At 53.2% G+C, this 22213-nt stretch overlaps 1 protein-coding gene across 2 annotated transcripts in view; it reads right to left on the minus strand.

Moving 5' to 3' along the window:
- The window catches only part of CDH23 (cadherin related 23), a 168515-nt gene that overhangs the window by 129529 nt on the left and 16773 nt on the right, over positions 1–22213 (minus strand). For both annotated transcript variants that reach the window (XM_038009089.2, XM_073019067.1), the window contains exons 3-6: positions 8267–8331; positions 5790–6027; positions 3996–4101; positions 895–1022 (exon numbers count right to left, since the gene is read on the minus strand). In XM_038009089.2, the coding sequence (XP_037865017.2) occupies positions 895–1022; positions 3996–4101; positions 5790–6027; positions 8267–8331 (537 nt within the window). The remainder of the gene's footprint in view (positions 1–894; positions 1023–3995; positions 4102–5789; positions 6028–8266; positions 8332–22213) is intronic.

Here is a 22213-nt window from a genome sequence, read left to right on the forward strand (position 1 = left end):
CGGCATAAGGACTCCAGAAGCAGGGCCCCAACTCTCTGCCCTTCCCTTTGCTATCCTGGTTCTGCAGAGCCTCACTCTCCTGGCCGCCCCTAAATTCTGCTCCCACATGGCCATCTGGAAGGCTCCCCCGTCAGACATCACATTGACTTTCCCATCATTCAAGCTCCATCCTATTCAGCAAGCAAATAGGGTTCCCGGCCCAGACAAGGGCCTTTCCACTTGGGAGCTGGCCCTGAAGCTTTAGCCTCAGGTTGAGAAGAAAGAGCTTGTTAAGGCCCGGTGTGGGGCAGTGGCAGAGGCTGCTGGTAAAGCTGGCTGTGACAGGAAGGCTCTCCAGCATGCCTGCTCCAGGGGCAGATTTTCCTGAGCTTATGTCAAATCACAGCGCATCTCCGAACCTGACAATCTGATCTAATCCTCCCGGAGCCGATAATGCACTAACTCTTCCATCAACACGCATTCGCTATCTCCCACAGATGGGGAGGGGGGCAGGCAGTGCGTGCACAGGTGTGTGCCGGGAGGTCTCCATGCGGAGGGGCCCATTGGTCCCCCTGTCATACCATACTCTGCATCCCGGTGTGGCATGGGGCAAATGAACCAGCGTGGAGATGGATTCAGCAACTGATAATTTCAGACACAGAAAGCACTAAGGTGTGCCTGATATTCATGTCAGACAAACTGGCTTGGTTTCAGACCCCTTTAGATCTTCAGAGGAGTGGAAAAGGAAGAAAAAAAGAGCGGGATAGGGAGAGAGAGCGAAGGGAGAAGATGACCTTCCAGTAACTCTCCCGTTCTTCACAGAACGCAGCCATAAATGAAGGAAGCCCACAACGTTTCCTCCTCACCTGACTCCTAGCTCCTGGAAGGGCAAGGCCAGTGGCCCTGGGTACTTACAAATACCTCGATGGTGACAGGGACGGTGCTGTTGAGAGGGGGGTTTCCAGCATCCTTGGCCATGACTATCAGATAAATCAGCCCATTGGATATCTGTTCATAATCCAGGGGGCGACTGACGCTGATCACTGAAACGACAGGAACAGGCCAGATCCCTCTGTAAGCAGACTTGAGATGCCCGTCCAGCCAGGGGTCCCCTTTGGGCAAAGAAGGTATGGCTGCCATGGCCCGGGCCAGCTCTGGCTTGTTTTCTGAACACCTGGAGCGTCGCCATCTCGACTGAGGTTTCCTGACTGCCTGAAGTGTGTCGGACCCTGTGCGGAGCCCATGAGGTGACAGCCGGTTTGGTGGTAATGTAAGCCCCACTTTTACAGATGAAGAAACCAAGCTCAGAGATGTTCAGTAACTTGCCCAAGGTCACACAGCTCTCAACTTAGTAGAGTGGGGAGATGAGCTCCAGAACCCAGGCTCTTTCTTAGTAGGCACTCCTGCCTGCTTGTCTGTCTGTCTGTCTCACTTACTCATCCGGCACTTTATGGATTTCCCCCCATCAGTCTGGAAGCTGCTCGGAGGACAGGGTCATGCCTCGGGCCCTGTAGCCCTCCCTGTCACTACTCCTCTCTCCAGGTAAGCACAGAGTTCCCCAGTTGTTGCCCAGCATTGGGGATGCCAGGGAGGACCAGGCAGTGGGGTGCAGAAGGCAGGATCCTCCTCGGTCTCCTCTAGCCCTATTTCTCTAATCTTCTTCCCTCCCTTCTCCTTTATTTACTTTTATTTAAAAAGTTTTCTTTGCAGAAGCAGAGCTGGTTGTGTTGCCTAGGCTGGTCTCGAACTTCTGCTTCAAGCAATCCTCCCGCCTCGGCCTCCCCAAGTATTACGATTACAGGCGTGAGCCAACTGCCCCTGGCGTCTCTCTCTCTTCTCTTCCCTCCATTTCCTCCTCACTTTATGCTATGGGCTCTTCATGCCCATCCAGTCACCTACTCTGGGCACTGTTTAGACCCCATGGGGAGGTACTCAGGGTTAGGTGCTGCAGACCTTACCTTCAACAGAACTCTGTTTAGACGTGGGTGAAGAACCCTAACGCCAAAGGCAGACCCAGGCTGAGAGGCAGGATTTGCAGGGAGCTAAGATAGATGCCTCTGCCCTGAAATATCCCCACCACTGCACATGCCTGAAGTCTCTCCATTAGTACTTGTTTATGCTAAGCCATTGATTCTCAACTGGGGAGGGAAGGCATATTGGCTTGGGAGTAGGGGGCATGGGAGGTCTTAGAAGGCATTACAACAATATTAAATTACACCTTTCTATTTGGAAAAGGGAAACAAGATTATTGCTTTAGTAATATAAAATCTAAGGGGGATTCTTCTACTTGAGAGGAGGATGAGGTATGGAGGCAGGCAGAAGCATGGAACTTTTAAGTTTTTGAAAGAGGGATGGGCTGGGCACGGTGGCTCACACCTGTAATTCCAGCACTTTGGGAGGCCGAGGCGGCCAGATGGCTTGAGGTCAGGAGTTCAAGACCAGCCTGGCCAGCATTAGCAAAATCCCATCTCTACTAAAAATACAAAAATTAGCTGGGTGTGGTGGCACGCCTATAATCCCAGCTACTTGGGAGGCTGAGGCAGGAGAATCATACGAGCCCAGGAGGCAGAGGTGGAGGTTGCAATGAGCCGAGATAGAGCCACTGCACTCCAGCCTGGGTGACAGCGTAAAACGCTGTCAAAAAAAAAAAAAAAGAAAGAGAAAGAAAGAGAAGAAAGAAAAGAAAGAAAGAAAGAAAGAAAGAAAAGAAAGAAAGAAAGAAAGAAAGAAAGAAAGAAAGAAAGAAAGAAAGAAAGATGGATGTAGATTTCATAAAGAATGCAATTTGTTTTCTTTTTTTTTTGAGACGGAGTCTCGCTCTGTCACCAGACTGGAGTGCAGTGGCGCGACCTGGGCTCACTGCAACCTCTGCCTCCCAGGTTCAAGTGATTCTCCTGCCTCAGCCTCCCAAGTAGCTGGGATTACAGGTGCACACCACCACGCCTGGCCGTTTTGTATTTTTAGTAGAGACAGGGTTTTGCCATGTTGGCCAGTCTGGTCTCGAACTCCTGACCTCAATTGATCTACTGGCCTCAGCCTCCCAAACTGCTGGGATTACAGGCCTGAGCCACCTCTCTGGTCAGAACTGCAATTTCTACAATGGCACTTCTCTGAACAAACTGTGGGGCAGTGGAAGGAGTGAGCACTGGACCTAGAGTCATTCAATGCACATCGATCCCTTCTGCCCTGGGGGCACCTAACCCTGGCTCCAGGAATCAGAGAAGCTTCCCAGAGGAGGAAGTGTTAAATGAGCCCTTAAAGCTAGCCAGGGGCTACACACTGGAAAGCCAAAGGGAGGCGGGACCAAGGGGCAAGGAGGCAGCGCTTTCCTGGCAAAAGGAACACACTTCGCAAAGACATGGGAGTGAACACCTGTAAGGGGAGACAAGTGTCAAAGTGTCAGAAGAGGCTGGACTCTGGTGGGGCAAGGGCTGCTGAGAGTTGAGGCTCGCAAGGCAACCAAGGGCCAGACCACACAGGGACTTTGTGCCAAGCTCAGCAGCTTTGCTGGGTGAGCTCAGGCAAGTTGCTCCGTCTCTGGGTCTTAGCTGCCTTGTCTGAAAAACAAAGTAGTCTCTCTTGGGATCTTGGAGTTTGAGGTTGCTGCTGCTATTTCCTGCCAGGGCTCCAGGGATGGGGACCCACACAGGGCCGCCCAAAGGGTAGGGAGCCTTGGCTAACGAGCTTCCATCCCACGGACCTGCCCGTAGCCTTGGTAAGAAACAGAGAGCCCCAGAGATTCTGTTACCATCACACTTCTGGCTCGATTGCAGGGCTGGCCATGGCCTGAGAACCAGAGAGAGATCCCGCTGATGAGAGACACAGACGTTGACCCTACGGAACGGCGACTCAGGCCACATCCCGCTCCAGCCCCAGGTGCTCAGGGCAGCTTCCTGAGTAGCCCAGGGTGTCAGGGAGACACGGGGTGCCCGCCCCACCCGCACAAGGGAGGTATGAGTACAGAGAGCCCCCCAGCCCTCCTCCTGGCTGGGCCCCGAGTTCTGCCCCACACCTACCTCCATAGCCCTCGTACAGGCTGATGTCGAAGTAGCTGCCAAAGGCAGATGCACTGACAATGCTGTAGGTGATCTGGTTGTTGGGAGGGGAATCTTCATCTGTTGCCTGGAAGGAAGAGGGCAGACAAGAGCCGTGAGCCTGCAGGAGGCTGAGGACCAGAAGAGGGCGGGCAGCTGGGAGGGAGGGGAAGGCTGGCCCTGCTGACAGCTCCTTTATTGGGTGATCCAGCCCTGGGTCTTGTCCTGGCCCAGGACCCTGGGAGGCACCCCTTGTGCTTCAACTAGAGGCCGCACTCTGGCTTCCAGCAGACTCCCTGCTCCCCTCCATGTGCTGCGTGTGGAGGCAGCCTGGGGAACCTAGAGGGCAGGTAGGATGCCCAGGAAGAATGTGGAGGCCTGGCCTTCCCAGAGGCTGAGACACAATTACCTCCCACCCCCAACCCCAGCTGGAACACCCCCACCTGCAGACGCCCTCCCTGACTCCCGGACCCGGTTAGGGGCCTTGGGTCCCCTTACCCCACTGGTCCCCTTACGCCGAGTGGTAATTTCTTATCTAATTTCTGCCTCCCTTGCTTAGACTATCAGTTTCATGTGAGCAGGAACCTTGTTTCTTGATTGCTGCTGCATACCTACAGGCCAACCCAGTGTTTGGCCACAGTGGGTGTCTAATCCACGCATATTGCATGAAAGCAAGGAGAAAGGAAGGCACCTGGAGTAGGGCCAGGGATCCCTCTTCCCCTTGGCTGTCTTCTCTGGGCACTGAATTAATGAGCTTCTTTCCAGGTCATCCCTCACTCTAGAGCCTCCAGTGCTCCCCATCACTCGGGGTATACCTGGAGCTGAGCAGGGAGGGCACGGCAGGACAGGGTTGTATGGGGGGCCATGGACAAGCTGGGCGGGCACATGGTCTGTTCTTCTAGGTATCCCCTGTGCCCACCCTTCCAGGCTTGCCTTCATCCCTGCCTGCTTAGAAAACAAGTTCCAAATGGAGGTTCTGGGTCCCATCCCTTTGGGTAGGCAGCATGGGAAGGGGGGACATTTAAAAGTCTCTGGTTAAAGGTCACTGATGCCTAGTGGGGACTTGTTGCAGGAAGCACTTGGAGAATAGCATTCCAGGACTAGACCTGGCTCTGATTTTTGATACTCTACTAACTATGTCTTCGTGGGCAAGCGTCTCCCCTCCGGGTTCTCCTTCTGTAAAATGGGGTTGCACTCCATGGTTTCTGTAGCTCCTTCCAGCTGTAGCACTTCCTGATTCTAGTCAGTCATTAAAAGGTTTGAAGGGGGTCCTGACACAAGGAAGTCCTCCCCACTCAATGCCCTTGCTAAGGGAGATGGCGGCGGATGGGTGCAGAGGGGGATCTTTTGCTAATTCTGATCTAATATTTAAGCTGAGACATATAAAGCCCCACTTGGTACCAAGGACATGAGGTGTTGCTCAGAGAAGGCCCAACACAGACCAAGAATTTGACTCTCAAATCTGCAGCATTCTTTGTGGATGGGAGGTCAGCCCCTCTTGCAGTGGCTTCCCGAGGGGTTGGTCAAGAAGAAAGCACAGGCTAGGCACGGTGGCTCAAGCCTGTAGTCCCAGCTGCTAAGGAGGCAGAGACAGGAGGATTGCTTGAGCCCACGAGTTTGGGGCTGCAATGAACTCTGATTGTACCACTGCACTCCAGCCTGGGTGAAAGAGTGAGACTGTCTCAAAAAAACAAAAAACAAAAAAGAAGCAAGCAAGCAAGTACAGGGGGAAGGGTAAGATGAATGGCAGGAGTGCAGGGCTCCCTGGCACCTTACCCGGAGCCGCACCAGCTGTGTGACAGAAGGCTCGTTCTCCCGCAGAGCACCCACATAAGCATCTTTCTGGAAGGTGGGCACGTTGTCGTTGACATCCAACACATTGATCCTGACCCGGCCTGTGGTCTCCTCACCGCCCCCATCCCGGGCAATGATCGTCAGGGTAAAGCGCTGGATGAGCTCATAGTCCAGCCTGGCAATCAGCATGATGAGTCCCGTGTCCTTGTCCAGCGAGAACCTGTGCCAGGCCGGGAGGATGGAGGGAAGGAACACCGTGGTTTAAAACAGGCTTGATGGGGCCGGCATTTCCCAGCCTGTCCTTGCCCAGAGTGACAAACAGAAATAAATGAAGTCTGAAATCTGCCTTCTCTTTCACTTGCCCTGAGAAGAGCTGCTATTTCTAAAGGCGGTGGGTGGGGGCAGGGATCAGGATCACACGAGGTGGGCAGGAGTCGTCGCCTGATTTAAGCAAAGAGGAAACCAGGCAGAACAACCCTCCTGCTGTGAACAGGAGTTCCTACCTATTGCAGAAATTTAGATGCACCAGCATGCTAGGAATGGGCAGAAAGCAGCTGGTGAAGGGCAGGGTGGTTGGTCCTCTTTTGGGAGCTGCCCCTTGACTTTGAGGAGATGAGCCTTGAGCGGGAGGTTGGTAGACATCTCCTGGGTAGTAGAAAGGTATGGCAAGACAACCCCTCCAACTGCATCCTCTAAATGTCCTCTCAGGAGCCTCATCTGAGACGTCAGTTGACATCTGTGTACTCTGACCACAGCTGCCAACCACCAAGCCTGGAAGGTTCTGGCTCGGAGTGAGGAAAGTCTCAGGCCCAGAAGACGGGAAGAGGTGAGACCATCCAAGATGACCAAGATAAGGCTACATGAACACGGGTCCCCTGGGGAAAGGGTTCCCTGTGCATTCAGCCATGTTGGTGCCTTCCTCCCATTTGAGGCCCCCATCACTGAGTGACAGAGAATGGCCAGATGCCCCTAACAATCTCCTTGTCTCTTCTTCTTTTTTGAGACAGGGTTTCACTCTGTCGCCCAGGCTGGAGTGCAGTGGCGTAATCTCAGCTCATTGCAACCTCTGCCTCCTAGGTTCAAACCAGTCTCCTGCCTCAGCCTCCCAAGTAGCTGGGACTACAGGCACCTGCCACCACGCCTGGCTAATTTTTGTATTTTTAGTAGAGACAGGGTTTCATCATGTTGGCCAGGCTGGTCTTGAACTCCTGACCTCAGGTAATCCACCCGCCTCGGCCTCCCAAACTGCTGGGATTACAGGTATGAGCCACTGCATCTAGCTCTTTCCCCATCTTTTCTTGATCTTTCTCACAGATAGTCGGGGTCAGTCATTCAAGTTGACACCCACCGCCTCACTCATTCCACTGGGCTTCCCAGTGCATCAGACACGTGGCCTTTGAGCATGTTAAAGGTGAGAGGCGGCTGGGCGCAGTGGCTCATGCCTGTAATCCCAGCACTTGGGAGGCCGAGGTGGGTGGATCACCTGAGGTCAGGAGTTCGAGACCAGCCTGTCCAACATGGTGAAATCCCATCTCTACTAAAAATACAAAAATTAGCTGGGTGTGGTGGTGGGTGCCTGTAATCCCAACTACTCAGGAGGCTGAGGCAGGAGAATTGCTTGAACCTAGGAGGTGGAGGTTGCAATGAGCCAAGATCTTGCCATAAAACTCCAGTCTGGGCAACAGAGCGAGACTCTGTTTCCAAAAAAAAAAAAAAAAGTGAGAAGGCTGCCCTTTGGCTTGGACTAATTGAAGACAAGGCCCAAAACCAAGCCTAGACCAAGTTACCATGAGGAATGATGGGGCAAGGCTGGCATGTGTCAGGCAGGGAGGCGAGTAACCCGCCTATGGGCTGTTGCACATTGACAGCCCTCCTGGGGCAGGCTGTGTAACCTAGTGGTGAAGGTCACGTGCAGAAGTCTGACCATGGCACTTATAGCTGTGTGACTTTGGACAAGTGACTTAGCTTCTCTGTGTTACACTTTCCTCACCTGTAAAGTGGGGATGATAAAAGTGCCTAGGACTGAATTCCTCTGTCATTTCACTGAGAGGATGACATGAGACAATGCGTGTGAAGCCCTTGGCCATGATGAGCCTGACACGTAATTGCTGCGGCTGGCGGCGGCGGTGGTGGTGGTGGTGGTGGTGGTGGTGGTATGCAGTCGCTAGTACTTCAAAGCCTCTCAGAGACACAATGGATCCATTCCCAAAGCTAAAGGCTATCTTTTGAGGGTCAGATAAGCTGTGCCTCAGAGAGTTGAGGAGACTTGACCAAGGCTGTGCCACGATCAGGGTCAAACCAGCCACAGTGCCCATGGGCTCCAACTTCCAGTCCAGTGCTGTAGCCACAGGGCCCAGCACCTCCCTCCCTGGGCACTGAAAAGTTCCCAGATCTCATGAGCCTGGGGAGGGCCAAGGACCACTGCAGAGGGCCCTGAGGGACTGTGGGCAGAGTCTCACCTGTCTGGGTCATCACTGAAGAAATAGTTGACTTCCCCAAAGGTGCCCGCATCATTGTCTGTTGCCTGCAACAGTGAGAACAAGAAGTCATTACTGCCAGGCCCAGCTGAGGTTTCAGGTTCACAGGAAATCCATATTCCTCTCGCATGTCTCCTTTGGCCCAGGTGGAATTTTCTAGAACCATGCTGTTTAGTAAGGATGCCACAGGCCACTACTGGCTGTTTAAATTTATATTGGAAGGCGCAGTTCTACAGGACTGGTCTACCAGGCATCTCTAACTGAATGAAACCACCCCTCCTGGGCTCATGGGGGCTCATGCCCACTCCAGGCTGGGCAAGCTTCTTCTCTGCAGATGCTCCGAGAGCTTGGGAGAGAGACCCTGGACCCGTGGCCTGGGATCACGGCCTGTGGTTGTGAGAGTATCACAAACGAAGGAGGGTGTCAGCCATCTGGTGGGTTCTTCTGGTTTTTCTCCCACAGTCCTTAAAGCCTCCAAGTCAGATGTACTAGCCACTGGGGGAAGCCCTCTGGTCCCCCCTTCTTTGACCCTGGAAATTCTTGCAAATCCACTGCATGCATAGGGCAGACCTACCTGCCCAGTGGCCTTCACTTTTAGAAACACTCTGCACCCTCTCCACCCGTCTCCACTGGCTCCTCCCTCTGCTTGCACAAAAGGCCTGACTGGGAACTGCCTGCCTGTCCCTGATCACAGGGACTGGCCTGGGAATGGCCCTTGACCACAGCTGGGTCCATCAGAATCCTCTGGGGACTCTTCCTATTGCGTTGCTGGGGATAAAAGCTTTCCTCCAGAGAGTTAGGCAGGGGCGACATGAACTGAGAGCTGCTGCATGTTTGGGGAGGATGAAGATGCACCCAGACCTCAGGAAAGCTAGGAGAAGAGAAGGCCAAATTCTGGTAGTCTTAGAATCCTGAATCTGATCTGACATCCCTTCCCCACCCTTGATTCGATTTGTGAGTTCACTGAGATCGCTCTCTCTCTCTCTTTTTTTGTTTTTTTAGAAACGGGTCTCTCTATGTTGCCCAGGTTGGCCTCCAACTGCTGGGCTCAAGGGATCCTCCCACTGTGGCCTCCTGAGTAGCTGAGACTACAGGGATCAGCTGCTGTGCCTGGCTAATTGAGACCTCTTTTAACTGGGCTGGTCCAGGCTGGCATCACTTATGGTCAAAAGAGATAGACAGGAGAGGGGCCAGCCTTATGCTGATGACAAGGACAATGATGGTGGCAGCCTGCATGGTTGTCATACCTGTTACATTTTCAAAGAACATCCAGGTTTACTATGGCTTCGTTTTTCCCTCACAGCTGTCCATGTGGTAGGGAGACAGACATTTCCATCTGTCTCACAGGTCACACAATGGAGGCTCAGACCTCACTGAGGCCTGGTGAAAGCCTGCTGCCAGTCTGGCTTAGGAGCAGGTCAGAAGCAGAGTGGGACAGAAACTGGCTTCTCCACCCCCACCTGGTGTTCCTTCTCTGTGGCCATCCCAGTGAGGCCTCCTCCATCTCCCCCGACCTGAAGTTCTAGTAGGGGTTTGGCTTTATGTGGCTGGGAACATTGGCTTCTATATTGTCCCTGACATGGTTCTAATCCACAGTGCAGGCTAAATGACATCATTTGTTCATTCAATAGTTACTTATGAAACACATAATCCATGCAAGGTGCTGTTCTAGATGTGCCCTCTGCTATCTTCCCAGGCCACTGCCCTAGAGCAGGGCAAACTGCTGCCTGCCACCAGATGCCCGTAGGGAAAGGCGTCAGACTGACTTTGGGGTCCACTTGCATCTGTTTTGTATTTAAGGTATCTCTATAAGATTGTAAGTGGATAAAGCCCTCACGGCTAAAAATATGTTTTGATCCCTTTGTGCTCAATATTTTTTGAGGTTCCTTTTAAAGTTCCTGGATTCTATGAAATCCAGTAAATTCTATGTTCTTTATGATAAGCCTGAATTTTCAAGGAAAAGCTAATTTGTGTTTAGTATATTCAGTTCAGGAAGGCAGATAAGTGAAAAATATATTTCTATCCCAAATTAATGAAATGAAAAAAAGTTTATACCCAAAGGGTTAAGATCTTAGTTATCCAGAACACTTGGCTATACAGAAAGATGCCATTTCTGGGGGCTCTAGGTTGCCAGCTTGTATAGGACTGCCTCTTGTGCCGAATTTCCATTCAATATCCCCACAGCTTATGCTCCTACAGACTGTGCAGACCTCTGTCCCCACCACCACCACACCCAGGCTCAGAGCTCCTCACAGGTTCTCAGGGGGTGTGTGCTGAACAAGTGAAAGGAAGGCACTGAACCATGTCACCACCCTCCAACCCAGGACTGGCTCCCAGACGGGGCCTCTCCCACTGCCTGCACCATTCCTCACGACGGCAGCAGCCACTGCTGGCTCCTGCACACCTTCTACCTACAACCCCTTCACCCTCACAACAGCCCTGTGAGGTAGGTACTATTATCAGCACCACCTCCAATTTACAGATGGGGAAACTGAGGCATCAAGACAGTACATCGTTCACTCAAGGCTTCACAGCTAGAGAAAGAACAGTGCTGGATTGGAATCCTGTGCCATCTAGCCATGCCCTTGCCCTTCATCAGTTATTGCCTCTGAGTCAAGAGGGATGCTTGTTCTCAGAAGGAAGGGAGCCTGGTTATTCCAGGCAAGAGGAGACCACACCACCCAAAGCAACCCCAGATTCATCCTCACTTTACAGGGATGGAGGAGAAGGGGAGCGGGAGGAATCCCAGAGCCCTTCCCACTCCCAGGTTCCACTGACAATCACGGTCATCACTGCATGGTCTTGTTGGACTGTTATAACTGCAGCTTGGTCTCGGGAAGATCTGACTGCCATGCCATTGAGCCCCTTGGCGAGGCGTCACTGTGGTGTGGAGAGCTCAGTTCCAGGTCACTGTGTGACCAAACCATACCTCCTTGGCCCCCATCATTTGCCTTTGTCAAAGGAAAAGGGTTTGGGGAAGGACGAGGGCAGAGAAGGTACCTGTGGTGCTCACTGTGCAGCACAGACGGTGCCTGGCATGCAGTAGATGCTTCTTAAATGCCTGAAAAATGAATCAGAAGGGGGTGGTGCAGAGAAAATAGGGAAGGGGCAGAGAGACTGGGGTGAAGGTAAAGAAGGCAGGACTCAGAAGAAAGGGGACAGAAGAGAAGCAAATGGCAGAAGGAAAAGGGAAAGGGAAGTAGAGGAGAGACAGCAGCCTAGGAGGCGGAGGACAGCAGCTGAGAAGCAGAAAGTGGGGTGTGCAGGAAGGGAGGGGCCTGGGTCATGGGGGGCGTGCTGCCCCTGGAGAAGGTCACATCTGAGCCCTGGGGATGAACCCTTCAGATCTGGGTGCGCCACAAAATTGCTCTGGATTGTCAGGACGGGAAGGATGCATGAGGTGCCTGCGTCCCACCCCTTCACCCTGGGGCCTGGAGCAACTGAGGCCCAGGGAAATTAGGTGATGAGCCCCAGGAGACAGGACTGGACTGTCTTAGAGCAGAAGCTGGCTTCACACCCCCAACCCTTGCACGGCTTGCCCTCCCCTGCCCACATTGGACTGGGCATAGCCATGGCTCCCACGGTGACCCTTGTCCCCAGGGCCTCTCACTGCCCGCCCAGGCTGCCGATACTGACCAGGGAAGATTTGTGAGTCCTTCAGTGCCACCGCCTAATGACCGTGTGAAATATGTGTGCCTGGGTGAGGCGGAGAGGGAGAGCTTTCATTTTTTCAAGTGTAGGAAGCTGAACTAGATGAAAAGCTGCTCCTTGCCCCTGCCAGGGTGAAGACAGCAGCACTGACCTTGGGCCTTGTCGGGTGTGGGGCCAGCACCAGGCTACAGCAGGGCCTGTCAGGGGCCCTGGGCCTGGGAAGAGGCGGTAGATCTGAGCTCAAAGGAAAACCCCCTAGCCCTGAATGTCTAGCCTCATCTCTGACCCAGACTGGAGCACGTGCAGCTCTGCCCCCTCCACTTGGACGGCGCCCCTCCCTCTCCTGCCTGGCTCACACCCTTCTGCCCTCCCTGACCCCCAAGGCAAAGTTAGGGCTCCTCTCTGCACTCACGCAGCATTCCCAGCCCTGATCACACTGAGGCACCGAAGCTGAGGCTAACGCGTGTCTCCCCCAACTAGGATGTGGCTCCCAGAGGGCAGCGTGGAGTCATGGGGTCCACTTGTGCCCAGGGCCTAGCACAGGGCCCGGACATAAAGGCAGCTCAGGATAGGTAAGTCTGTCTCTGTCACCTATAACTACAACTACATCCACGTTCTCATGACACATACCAATGTATGAATTTAATTTTGACCAGATCTCCACAAGGAAGTACTGTTATTACCTCCCACCCACGTTTGCAAGTGAGGAAACAGAGGCGCAGTGGTGTTAAGTGACTGTTTGTCATGGCACCTTTTAAACAACCTCCTCCCAAGCAAGACTTGTTTGTGGCTTACCAACTAAAAGTCCAACAGACAAATGAAGTGGCAGACAGACAGTGACCCTGGGGGCCCATTTTAGGAAGGAGGGTTTGAGGAGTGCCAAGGGCCTAAGTATAGAGAACAAAATTTCCTCTTCCTGCTACAAACACCCCCTTCCCTGCGATGTGCTAGGAATGAGCACATCTGTCTCCCTGCAGAGTAACTTCCAGGGTCTCACAGGCCAGCCAGATGGCGACAGGGATCGGGGAAGGGGATGGCCCAGCTGGCCACTTTCATATTGTACCTAAGAAATGCCAAATCAAAGGCCAGGCATGGTGGCTCATGCCTGTAATCCCAGCACTTTGGTTTGGGAGGCTGAGGCGGATGGGTCACTTGAGGTCAGGAGTTCAAGACCAGCCTGGTCAACATGGTGAAACCCCATCTCTATTAAAAATAGAAAAATCAGCCGGTCATGGTGGCAGTTGCCTGTAGTCCCAGCTACTCAGGAGGCTGAGGCAGGAGAATCGCTTGAACCTGGGAAGCAGAGGTTGCAGTGAACCGAGATTGCACCACTGCACTCCAGCCTGGGTGACAGAGTGAGACCCTGTCAAAAAAAGAAAAAAAAGAAAAAGATGCCAAACCAAGGCTCCAGGTGAGCACCTCAACTGTGCTCCAGGCTCCTCCCTCTGGTGCCTCTGTGTCTCCATTGCCATCTAATGGCTTCCCCCGGTTCTGGCTAGTACTCAGAGGTACACACTAGTGCATTTTACTACTTGTCAAGGTTCTCATAAGAGGCCCAGGGGCAAAAAGTCAAAGCCAGTAGCTAAAATTATTGTCCTTCTCTGCTCAAAATCCTTCAATGGCTCCCTATGATCTGCTGAATTAATTTCAGACCCTAGTGTCAAGGCCGTCCACAGTCTGGTTGGACTTAGTGTTCTTGTATCTACCTCTTCCCTGGTGCACCCCAGACTGTTCTCTCATTGCTAGTTCCTCTATCCTTTCATTCTCTAACTGCCTTCCAAACTCTGATCCACCCCCGAGGCCCATCCCAAATGCCCCTCTCCTAGAGTCCCTAACCATTCATTGGTCTTGACCCAGGAGCCCCTGCTCATCCCTCTCTTGGAACACCCGGCAGAATCTGCTGTTCCTGAAAACTGTCTGTGTGTGCCCCACTTTCCTCCCTGTGAAGGAGAGAAGTTTGTATCTAACTCAGTTTTGATACAGGGCTCAACGTCTCTGCCCAGTTTAGTAGAAGGTTGATTTCCATTGCCAGCCATGGAGGGTCAGCATTACCTTCCTTCTGTGGGGCTGGTACCACCTGATCAGACACTGCGGGGGCGGCAAGCAGCGACAGAGGGGTTGCCGGATTGCATGGGGCCAGGTGGGGTTTATAGAGCACCTCCAACGCCCTGGCCCCTGCTCAGGCTCCCTATTGCCCCCGCCCCGCCCAGAAGGAGACAGGCACAGAGGATGTGCAGAGGCAGCTGAAGATGCCCGGCACACCGCTGAAGGCACCTTCATGAAAATAGTGACCAGACACTTGTTCAGTCACATATTTAGTACATTTTTTTTTGAGATGCAGTCTCACTCTGTCACCCAGGCTAGAGAGCAATGGCATGATCTCGGCTCACTGCAACCTCCGCCTCCCGGGTTCAAGCAATTCTCCTGCCTCAGCCTCCTGAGTAGCTGGGATGACAGGTGTGTGCCATCACGCCCGGCTAATTTTTGTATTTTTAGTAGAGACGGGGTTTCACCATGTTGGTCAGGCTGGTCTCGAACTCCTGACCTTGTGATCCGCCTGCCTTGGCCTCCCAAAATGCTAGGATTACAAGCATGAGCCACTGCGCCTGGCCCAGTAATATTTTTTTTTGGAATTTTCCAATGTGCTGGCTGCTGTGCCCAACACTGAAGTCACATCCTAAGCATGACAACCTGGATTGCCACTTAAAATCAGAATGTGGACGCCAGGCATGGTGGCTCATGCCTGTAATCCCAGCACTTTGGGAGGCCAAGGCAGGCAGATAACCTGAGGTCAAGAGATCAAAACCATCCTGGCCAACATGGTGAAACCCTGCCTCTCCTAAAAATACAAAAATTAGCCGGGCATGGTGGCACGCACCTGTAATCCCAGCTACTCGGGAGGCTGAGGCTGGAGAATCGCTTGAACCTGGGAGGCGGAGGTGGTAGTGAGCCTAGATGGCACCATTGCATTTCAGCCTAGGACAGAGTGGGACTTGTCTCTCACACACACACACACACACAACTCAGAATGGGGAGACAGAGCACCAAGGGGAGAAATAACTAAGTAATGTAATTCCAGGTAGTGGTAAGAACTACGAGGAAAACAAGGCTGAAAGTGGGCTTGAACGTCACTGAGGCTGCTGGCTTAGATTCATCCTGGAGAAGCTGTCTTTGGGCAGATGTATGTCAGTCTATGGGCCAGTCATTGCCTGGGCACCAAGGAGTCCAGGTAGCTCCCGGAGAGAGCTGGGCACCTGCTGGCACCGAGGCCTGGAGGAGGGCTCAGGAAGTCTCTGCCTCCCCCAACAGCCTCCCTCAGCAGAACCATCAGCGGAAGAGCAGTGAAGATCAGTGGCCACTCAGCGCTCAGCACCCTCCTTGCGGTCAGCCCCTGCCCTGCCGTCAGCATGTGGGGGAGAGGGTGCAGCTGAGACTGGCTTCTGCCTAGCGCCTGATTTATAAGGCATTTCTTCTGATTCTCCCCAATGCTGGCATTACCAGCAAAACTAATTCCATCATTTGGGCCTTTATAATTGCATCTGCAAGTGCTTATTTCTGTGATGGACAATGCCGGCAGAAGTGTAATTTTCTTCTGCTGACAAAAAGGAAAAAAATAAATACATATGGGGGGGAAATTCCAAGGTTAATACAAGGTAATTGGAGGAGCCTATGGTGGGGGAATGGCTACATGCTTGGTCTGGCAAGGCCTGAGTCAGCAGTGCCAGTCTTTCTCCTGGCTGTAGCAAAGGGAAGGGGCAAGAGTGCCCCTCTGACATTTCATTTTGAGCACTTAACTACGTGCCACCAAATTTACCAAGCATTTCCTGCACTTTATTTCATTCCACCTTCCAAACAGCCCTATAGGACCAGCACCATAGCATCCCCACTTTACAGATGAAGGAGGGGACGGAGACTCAGAGAGGTCAATTGACTTGGCCAGGGTGACACAGTCACAGCGCTAGAACATGAACCAACATGGTTAACTCCAAGGTGTACGCTCTTAAGACCTCCCCTCCCTTGTTGCTCCCTTTGGTGGGGCTGGGGGAGCGAAGTCTGAGCCTGAGAAATCTGAGTCCGAGCTTGAGACCTCGGCCATGGGATCCAGGGTGCTCCTACCAGGGTCATTCTCCTCACCTTGTTGATGCCCGATGTGCCCCCACAGGCAGTTTGCCCTTCTTGCCATGGTGGCTTCTGCTCCCTACCTTCTGCTTGGAAAGAGCAGGCTCCCAGCAACTCTAGCTATGCCCATCAGCAAAGGTGGCAGGGGTCTCTGGCTGTGGTTTCCCAGGGGTCTCTGGCTGTGGTAGCCCCTGAGCCTAGACCCTCAGATACCCAAGCAGGTGCCTCCCACAGACCCTTAAAGAAGGACCCCACTCCTGCCCCAGGCTTGGTCTTGGTCTGTGCAGGTGACTCAGGGCTTGGATTGGAGGGAGCTGTGTGGCCCAACCTGAGGCCACCTTGGAAGGATGGGGCAGTCTGGCTAGCTGCTGGAGCCCTTCCTGACCCAACTGGGGCTTTTCCCACGGCACCCTCTCATGTAGTCCCCCTTCATCTTGTGCATTCAGAACTCTATGTCCAGCCCAGCTCCCGGCCCTCTGGTGCTCAGTGCAACATCCCACGCCCACTCTCCTGGGACCCACTATTCCAACAGCGCTCAGGCTCTCCTGTCTCTTTGTCCCCTTCCTGAGAACCCCTTCTTACTCAGCCTGTCTTTGCAATTAACAGTCATCATCTCTCACCCTCTTCCATTGATTTGCCCTGGAACAGGGTCCCTTACAGGCACACCTTACAGGGTGCCTGCCTTGTGTGTCTTCGTGTCATCTCTCTTCCTGTGTCTCCATACTTCCTGCTTCTTTAAACACACGCACCACCACACACAATGCCTTTCTCTTCCTTTCTCTGCGTCTCAGGCAGTTGCCAACAGCTTTCTGCATCCTGCACCCCCCGCACACTCTCCTAGAAACTTTCTTTTTCTCTGTCTGGCTCAGGTAGACTCTACTCAGAGGTCTTCCACACCACCCCTCACACACACACACACACACACACACACATACACACACACACACTCTCTCTCTCTCTCTCTTTCTCTGCCTCAAGCAGCACCCCTACTTGTCCCCAGCCCAGTCTCAGCCCCTGTGGTCTCCTCCACAACCCCTCCCTAGACACCTGGGTGTCTGTCCCTGCAGGCCACAGGCTGGCAGGCACGCACTCAATCACTCCCCACCAGCGCCCACACTCCTGTCATGCATGCACCCTCACAGGAATGCCCCGCACGGGGCTTCTGCTCTGAAGCAAGGCGGGCCCAGCTGCCTCTGCAGCAGCCCTGGGTCCCAGCAACAGAGGCAGGCGGCCGGTGCCGGCGAGCAGTTCTGCTCCCATGCACAAATATGCAGAGAAGGGCACGCGGTACAATTTGTTCAGGAAACAATAGCAATGTTTGACATGTCATAAGGATTGATGGAGCAGAAATTTACATGGGAGAATGCATTTTTAAACAGCTCTGCGGAGCCCCAGTGCTTCGCTGGTAATGCTTTCCTCATTCATCATTCACTGAGCCCCTCTGAATAAGTCCTTAAACTGTATGAGATTAACTGCACTCTTGTAAGCTCTGGGGGGCTGGAGTGGCTGGCAGGAGGCAGGAAGACTCTGCTGCAGGAACCCGGTAGCCCAGAGGCTGGGGTGACCTCCACATGCCTGCTGGGGCCCCCGAAGCCCTTTTTCCTCCCCTCCCATAGTGCTATGGACAAGGGTTCCAGCTTCTCTCTGGTGTGTGAGGTAGAAGCCAGTGGCCAGGAAATACCATCCAGTCTGCCCCACACTTCTAGGAAAATGCTTGGTGCCTCGGTTTTCCCCTCTCGTCTCAGTGATTTAATCTGAGAAGGAAGTGATTTAATCTGAGAAGGAAGCCAGGGCTGGACAGATGGGAGCATGGTGGGTGTTAGATGGGCAAGAGGGAAGTGTGGTGGGAAGCTGCTCTCTGAGTGCCTTTATGGGCATTCCTGGGGGTGGCCATGCACCCGGGAGAAAAGGAAATGATGGGTGCTCTAAGGAAAACGGCTCCCACTGCACTTTGTGTGAGGCATAAGAGGGTACATGTCCTGGGTTGGCAATGGCACCAGGGGAGTGAGCGGTGGGGTGGAGGGGAGATGTTGGGGGACTGTGATCATAGGAAAAGGCTCTCATGCCTGCTCTGGGCCTTCTGAGCATGTGGGAGGCCTTAGAACAAGAGGGTGCTACTGTGAAGGGGGGCTTGGCTGGAGGCTCAAATCACTGGTTGGGCGGAGGGACCAAGCAGGAGGGCAGTGAGAACAGGATGGGGACCTGACTGGTGGTGAGGCCTGCAGAGAAAGGGAAGGGGACCTTCCCTCCCTTTTGTTGTATTGTGGACCTAGGCTGGACAGCCACCACTCCATCACCAGTGCCAATGGTAGACATTCCTAATGGATCACGGCATTGACTGCAGAGGAAGCCTCAGAATATCTCTCAATCAGTCTTTCCAACAACCAGTTGCAGGTGGAACTTGTGTTAATGCATCTTTGCTATCCTGCTGGACTCTCTGCTCCTTGAGGGTGAGAAATGAGCTTCTCCCTGGGGGGTGCAGTGCAAGACCAGGCACAAAAAGCCTCCAAAGGGATTTGTGGCCAGGTGCAAAGTCATGGAAATCCCACTGAGCTAGGGGGTGGGACCTGGGTTCTGCCCTATGTGTACGTGGGACGTTGCATAAGACATTGGGGCTGGCCAGCATGCTGTATATTCCTTCTCCACGAGGTCTGCTCCTGGCTGTCCTGGCGTCAGCGTCCATCCTCCAGCAGCCTCCTCACCTCGCCCACACACTGCCTTCTGCTCCTGCCTCTCAGACAGTCGCTAGGTTCCTAACAGGCCAAGTGGCTGCAGTCTCACACCCTTTGCACCCACAGGTCCCTCTGCTAGGTCACTCTTCCCTAGATCTCTGGGTTTCTGCTCCTTCTCTTCCCTGGGACCTCAGTGGACAGACTCCGATCTATGTTTGCAAAGCACTGGCACTTGTAAAAGCAAACTCTGACTACAACTCCAGGGCAGGAACAGAGGCTCCGAGATGAGGCAGTTAAGGCAGTCACACAGGGGTAGTGGGAGGCAGTGGGGGCTTGGACCAGGGTGGTCAGAGAAGTCTAGCTGGACATGGCTGGACTCCAGGTATGTTTGGAATCTGGAGCTGACGGTTCTTGCCAGTGGATAGGTGTGGTGAGAGAAGGTCATGGTTTTGGTAAGAGCGCCTGGGTGAATATTGACTGGGCTTCCCCCGCCCCCACTAGAATGTAAGCTTTATGAGGGCAAGAACTGAGTCTATCTTGTTCCCCAGGGATCTCCAGCACCCATCTAGTTCCTGACACACAGGATGCCCTCAACAAATATCAGTTAAACAGATGAAAGAATAAATAAGGTATCTGATGACTTATGAGGATATTTTTTTAGCAGACAAACTAAGGATCCTAATCCTGAGTAGATGGACTTCTAGGGAGGAAAGGACATCAGAAAGATGATGATGGAGGCTGGGGGAGAGATAAAGGAAGATGGGGAGGGGAGAGGGAGGAAGAGAGAAAGGAATCGATTAAGGGAGGAGGAGAAGGAAGAGGGGAGAGGAGGGAGAAGGAGGAAGTGGGAGGAGATCAAAGGAAGAACAGAAGGAGTAACCACAGGAACATCTGCTCTGAGCTTCAGTTTTCCTATCTGTAAAATGGAGGTAATGAGAGCACCTACCTCAGGGAATTATTGTGAGGATTAAGGAAGGTCATGCACATAGGCACTTCAGCTCTGTGCCCGGCACACAGGAGCCACTTTCTAAGTGGAGCTAGTATTATTTCCACTTCCAGTTCTAAGAGCTCACTTTGTCCAGCTGTCTGCAAACGTGCTCCTGCTGAGCACCCTCCCAGCCCAACCCTCCCACCCGCTTGTCCTGTGCCAGCAGCGGGTCCGTGGAAGTGGAGGGGAAGTGGCACTAAGCCCTGCAGGAGGGGTGCTCTAGGGGAAGCCAGGCCCAGCCCGGGGTGGAGGCTGACGGGTGCTCTTGAGGTATGAGGCCCTCGGCTTTTGTTATCACAGACGCGGTGTTGTTCTTGGGCTCCCCCACCTTCTTCTTTATTTCCCTTTATTTTATTTTAAAACCTGGAAATAAAAATTGATGGGGAGCAAATTGCTCTGGCCAGCAGCTCTGTGCTTAACTGAGTCGTAGTGGGGGAAGCAATTACGGTATGTCACAGGCTGTCAGGGTGGCCGGTGGCTGCCTGCGCCGAGTGCCTGGCACCACCTGGTGGTCCCTGGGGCCTCTTGCTGGGGAGATGCCTGGAGGAGGGGTGTGGGGCTCCCCTCAGAGGCACAGGGATAACCAAGGTCATTCCCTTGCTGAGTGCCGTCTGTGGACCTGGCACTGTGCAAGGCACTTCACACAACCAGTCCCTAATCCTTTTTTTTTTTTGAGACAGAGTCTCACTCTGTTGCCCAGGCTGGAGTGCAGTGGCGCGATCTTGGCTCACTGCAACCTCTGCCTCCTGGGTTCAAGCAACTCTCGTGCCTTAGCCTCCAGAGTAGCTGGGATTACAGGTGCCCACCACCATGCTTGGCTAATTTCCTAATCCTTAAAACAACCAGAAACACAAGGGTCACATTCCATTTTACAGGCAAAGAAATTGGCCGACAATAACTGCAAAAATAGTAGTAATAGCTTACTGATTTAATTCTTACTGGGTTCCAGGCATTATTCTAAGATATGTACACACATTGACACATTTAACTTCACTATGAGACAAGTAGTAATACTATCTTCATTTTATGGACTAGGAAAGCGAGGCTCAGAGAGGTTAATCAACATGCCTGAAGTCACAGTTCCCACACAGTGCAAGAAAAAAGACCCAGCAAGGTCAGAGGTTAAAAGTTCAAGGATGGTGTAGACAGGGAATGGCAAGGGAGGCAAGGGCCGAGAGGAATCCGGGGACCATGAGTCAGTCAGGGCTTCCTGGAGGAGGCAGAGCGGAGCTGCAGCCAGAAAGACAGGCAGGGCCTTGACATGCAGGGGAGACAGCATTCCTGGCGGGGAACTGAGGGAGAAGCCCAAGGAGGCTGCAGTCCAGGGTGGGTGGTTCAGAGACGGCTCGGGGCACAGAGAGAAAATATGAAAGCCAGCATTGGAAGAACTGTCAGGTCCCCATGGCCAGCCCTTCACGTCCTTATCAACATGTCCCTGTCACTACTTAAGACATCTTCAAGGGTAATGGGTTGAATGGTGACCTCCCAAAAGATAGATCCACGTCCTAACCTCTGGGACCCACGAATGTGACCTTATTTGGAAAAGGGGAGTTTGAAAAAAGAATTATGTGGAAGATTTTGAGACGAGTCCATCCTGGGTTCTTTGGGCAGGCCATAAATCCAGTGACAAGTGTCCTCATAACGACATCCAGAGGAGAGGCACAGAGAAGACGCATGCAGAGACTGGAGTCCTCAGCCACAGGCCCTGAACGCCTGGAGCCTCCAGAAGCTGGGAAAGGCCAGGCAGGATTCCCTGCTCAGCCTGAGGAGGAAGGACAGCCCTGCCAGCCCCTCCATTTCAGATTTCTGACTCCACAGCTGCAGGAGAATACATTTCTGTAGTTTTAAGCCACCCAGCTGGTGGCACCCTAGGTAACAGATACAGGCGGTACCCAGGGAAGGGGCAGGGGAGCAAGATGCTCACAATCAGAAGGGACTTGGGCCCTTTCTGGGGCCAGTTATTAAGTTGGGATGATGTGATAGAAGAGGAAAAGGGGAGGGGCCTGAGAGATGTGGGGACAGACACCGTGTCTGAGGCTCAGTTAAGCGGGACCTTATGAGCTGAGGAAATGAGAGAAGGGGGCAAAGACAGTCCAGTCAACCCCCTCGGGGTGCAGTGAAACCTGGGCCGGTAACGACGCCTCCCACCATGACAGCATCTTCCCAATGTCCCCACCACAAGACGTAAGTCTCACACTCTCCTTCCTCTCCCCTGCCCTGTGGGATACGAAGGTGTCAGGCAGCCCCCAGTCTAGTGGGAAGGTGGAGAGAGGTACCTGGGTGGGGGCTGGTCACTGCCTATGCTCCAGGGACATGTCCTCACTCCAAGGTGACTTGGTGCCTGGCAGGACACCCCCTACGCCTGTCACTGGCGGGTGCTGATTGGGCCGGCACATGCGGCTCGCTAATGAACCATATTGATTCCACATTCTTGTGTTGTCTCCCTAAATGGCAAGCCACATATCTGATAGATTAAATACCCACACGATTGCCCGCCTG

Source organism: Chlorocebus sabaeus, chromosome 9, assembly GCF_047675955.1.
Source record: "Chlorocebus sabaeus isolate Y175 chromosome 9, mChlSab1.0.hap1, whole genome shotgun sequence".
NCBI classification, from domain to species: Eukaryota; Metazoa; Chordata; class Mammalia; order Primates; family Cercopithecidae; genus Chlorocebus; species Chlorocebus sabaeus.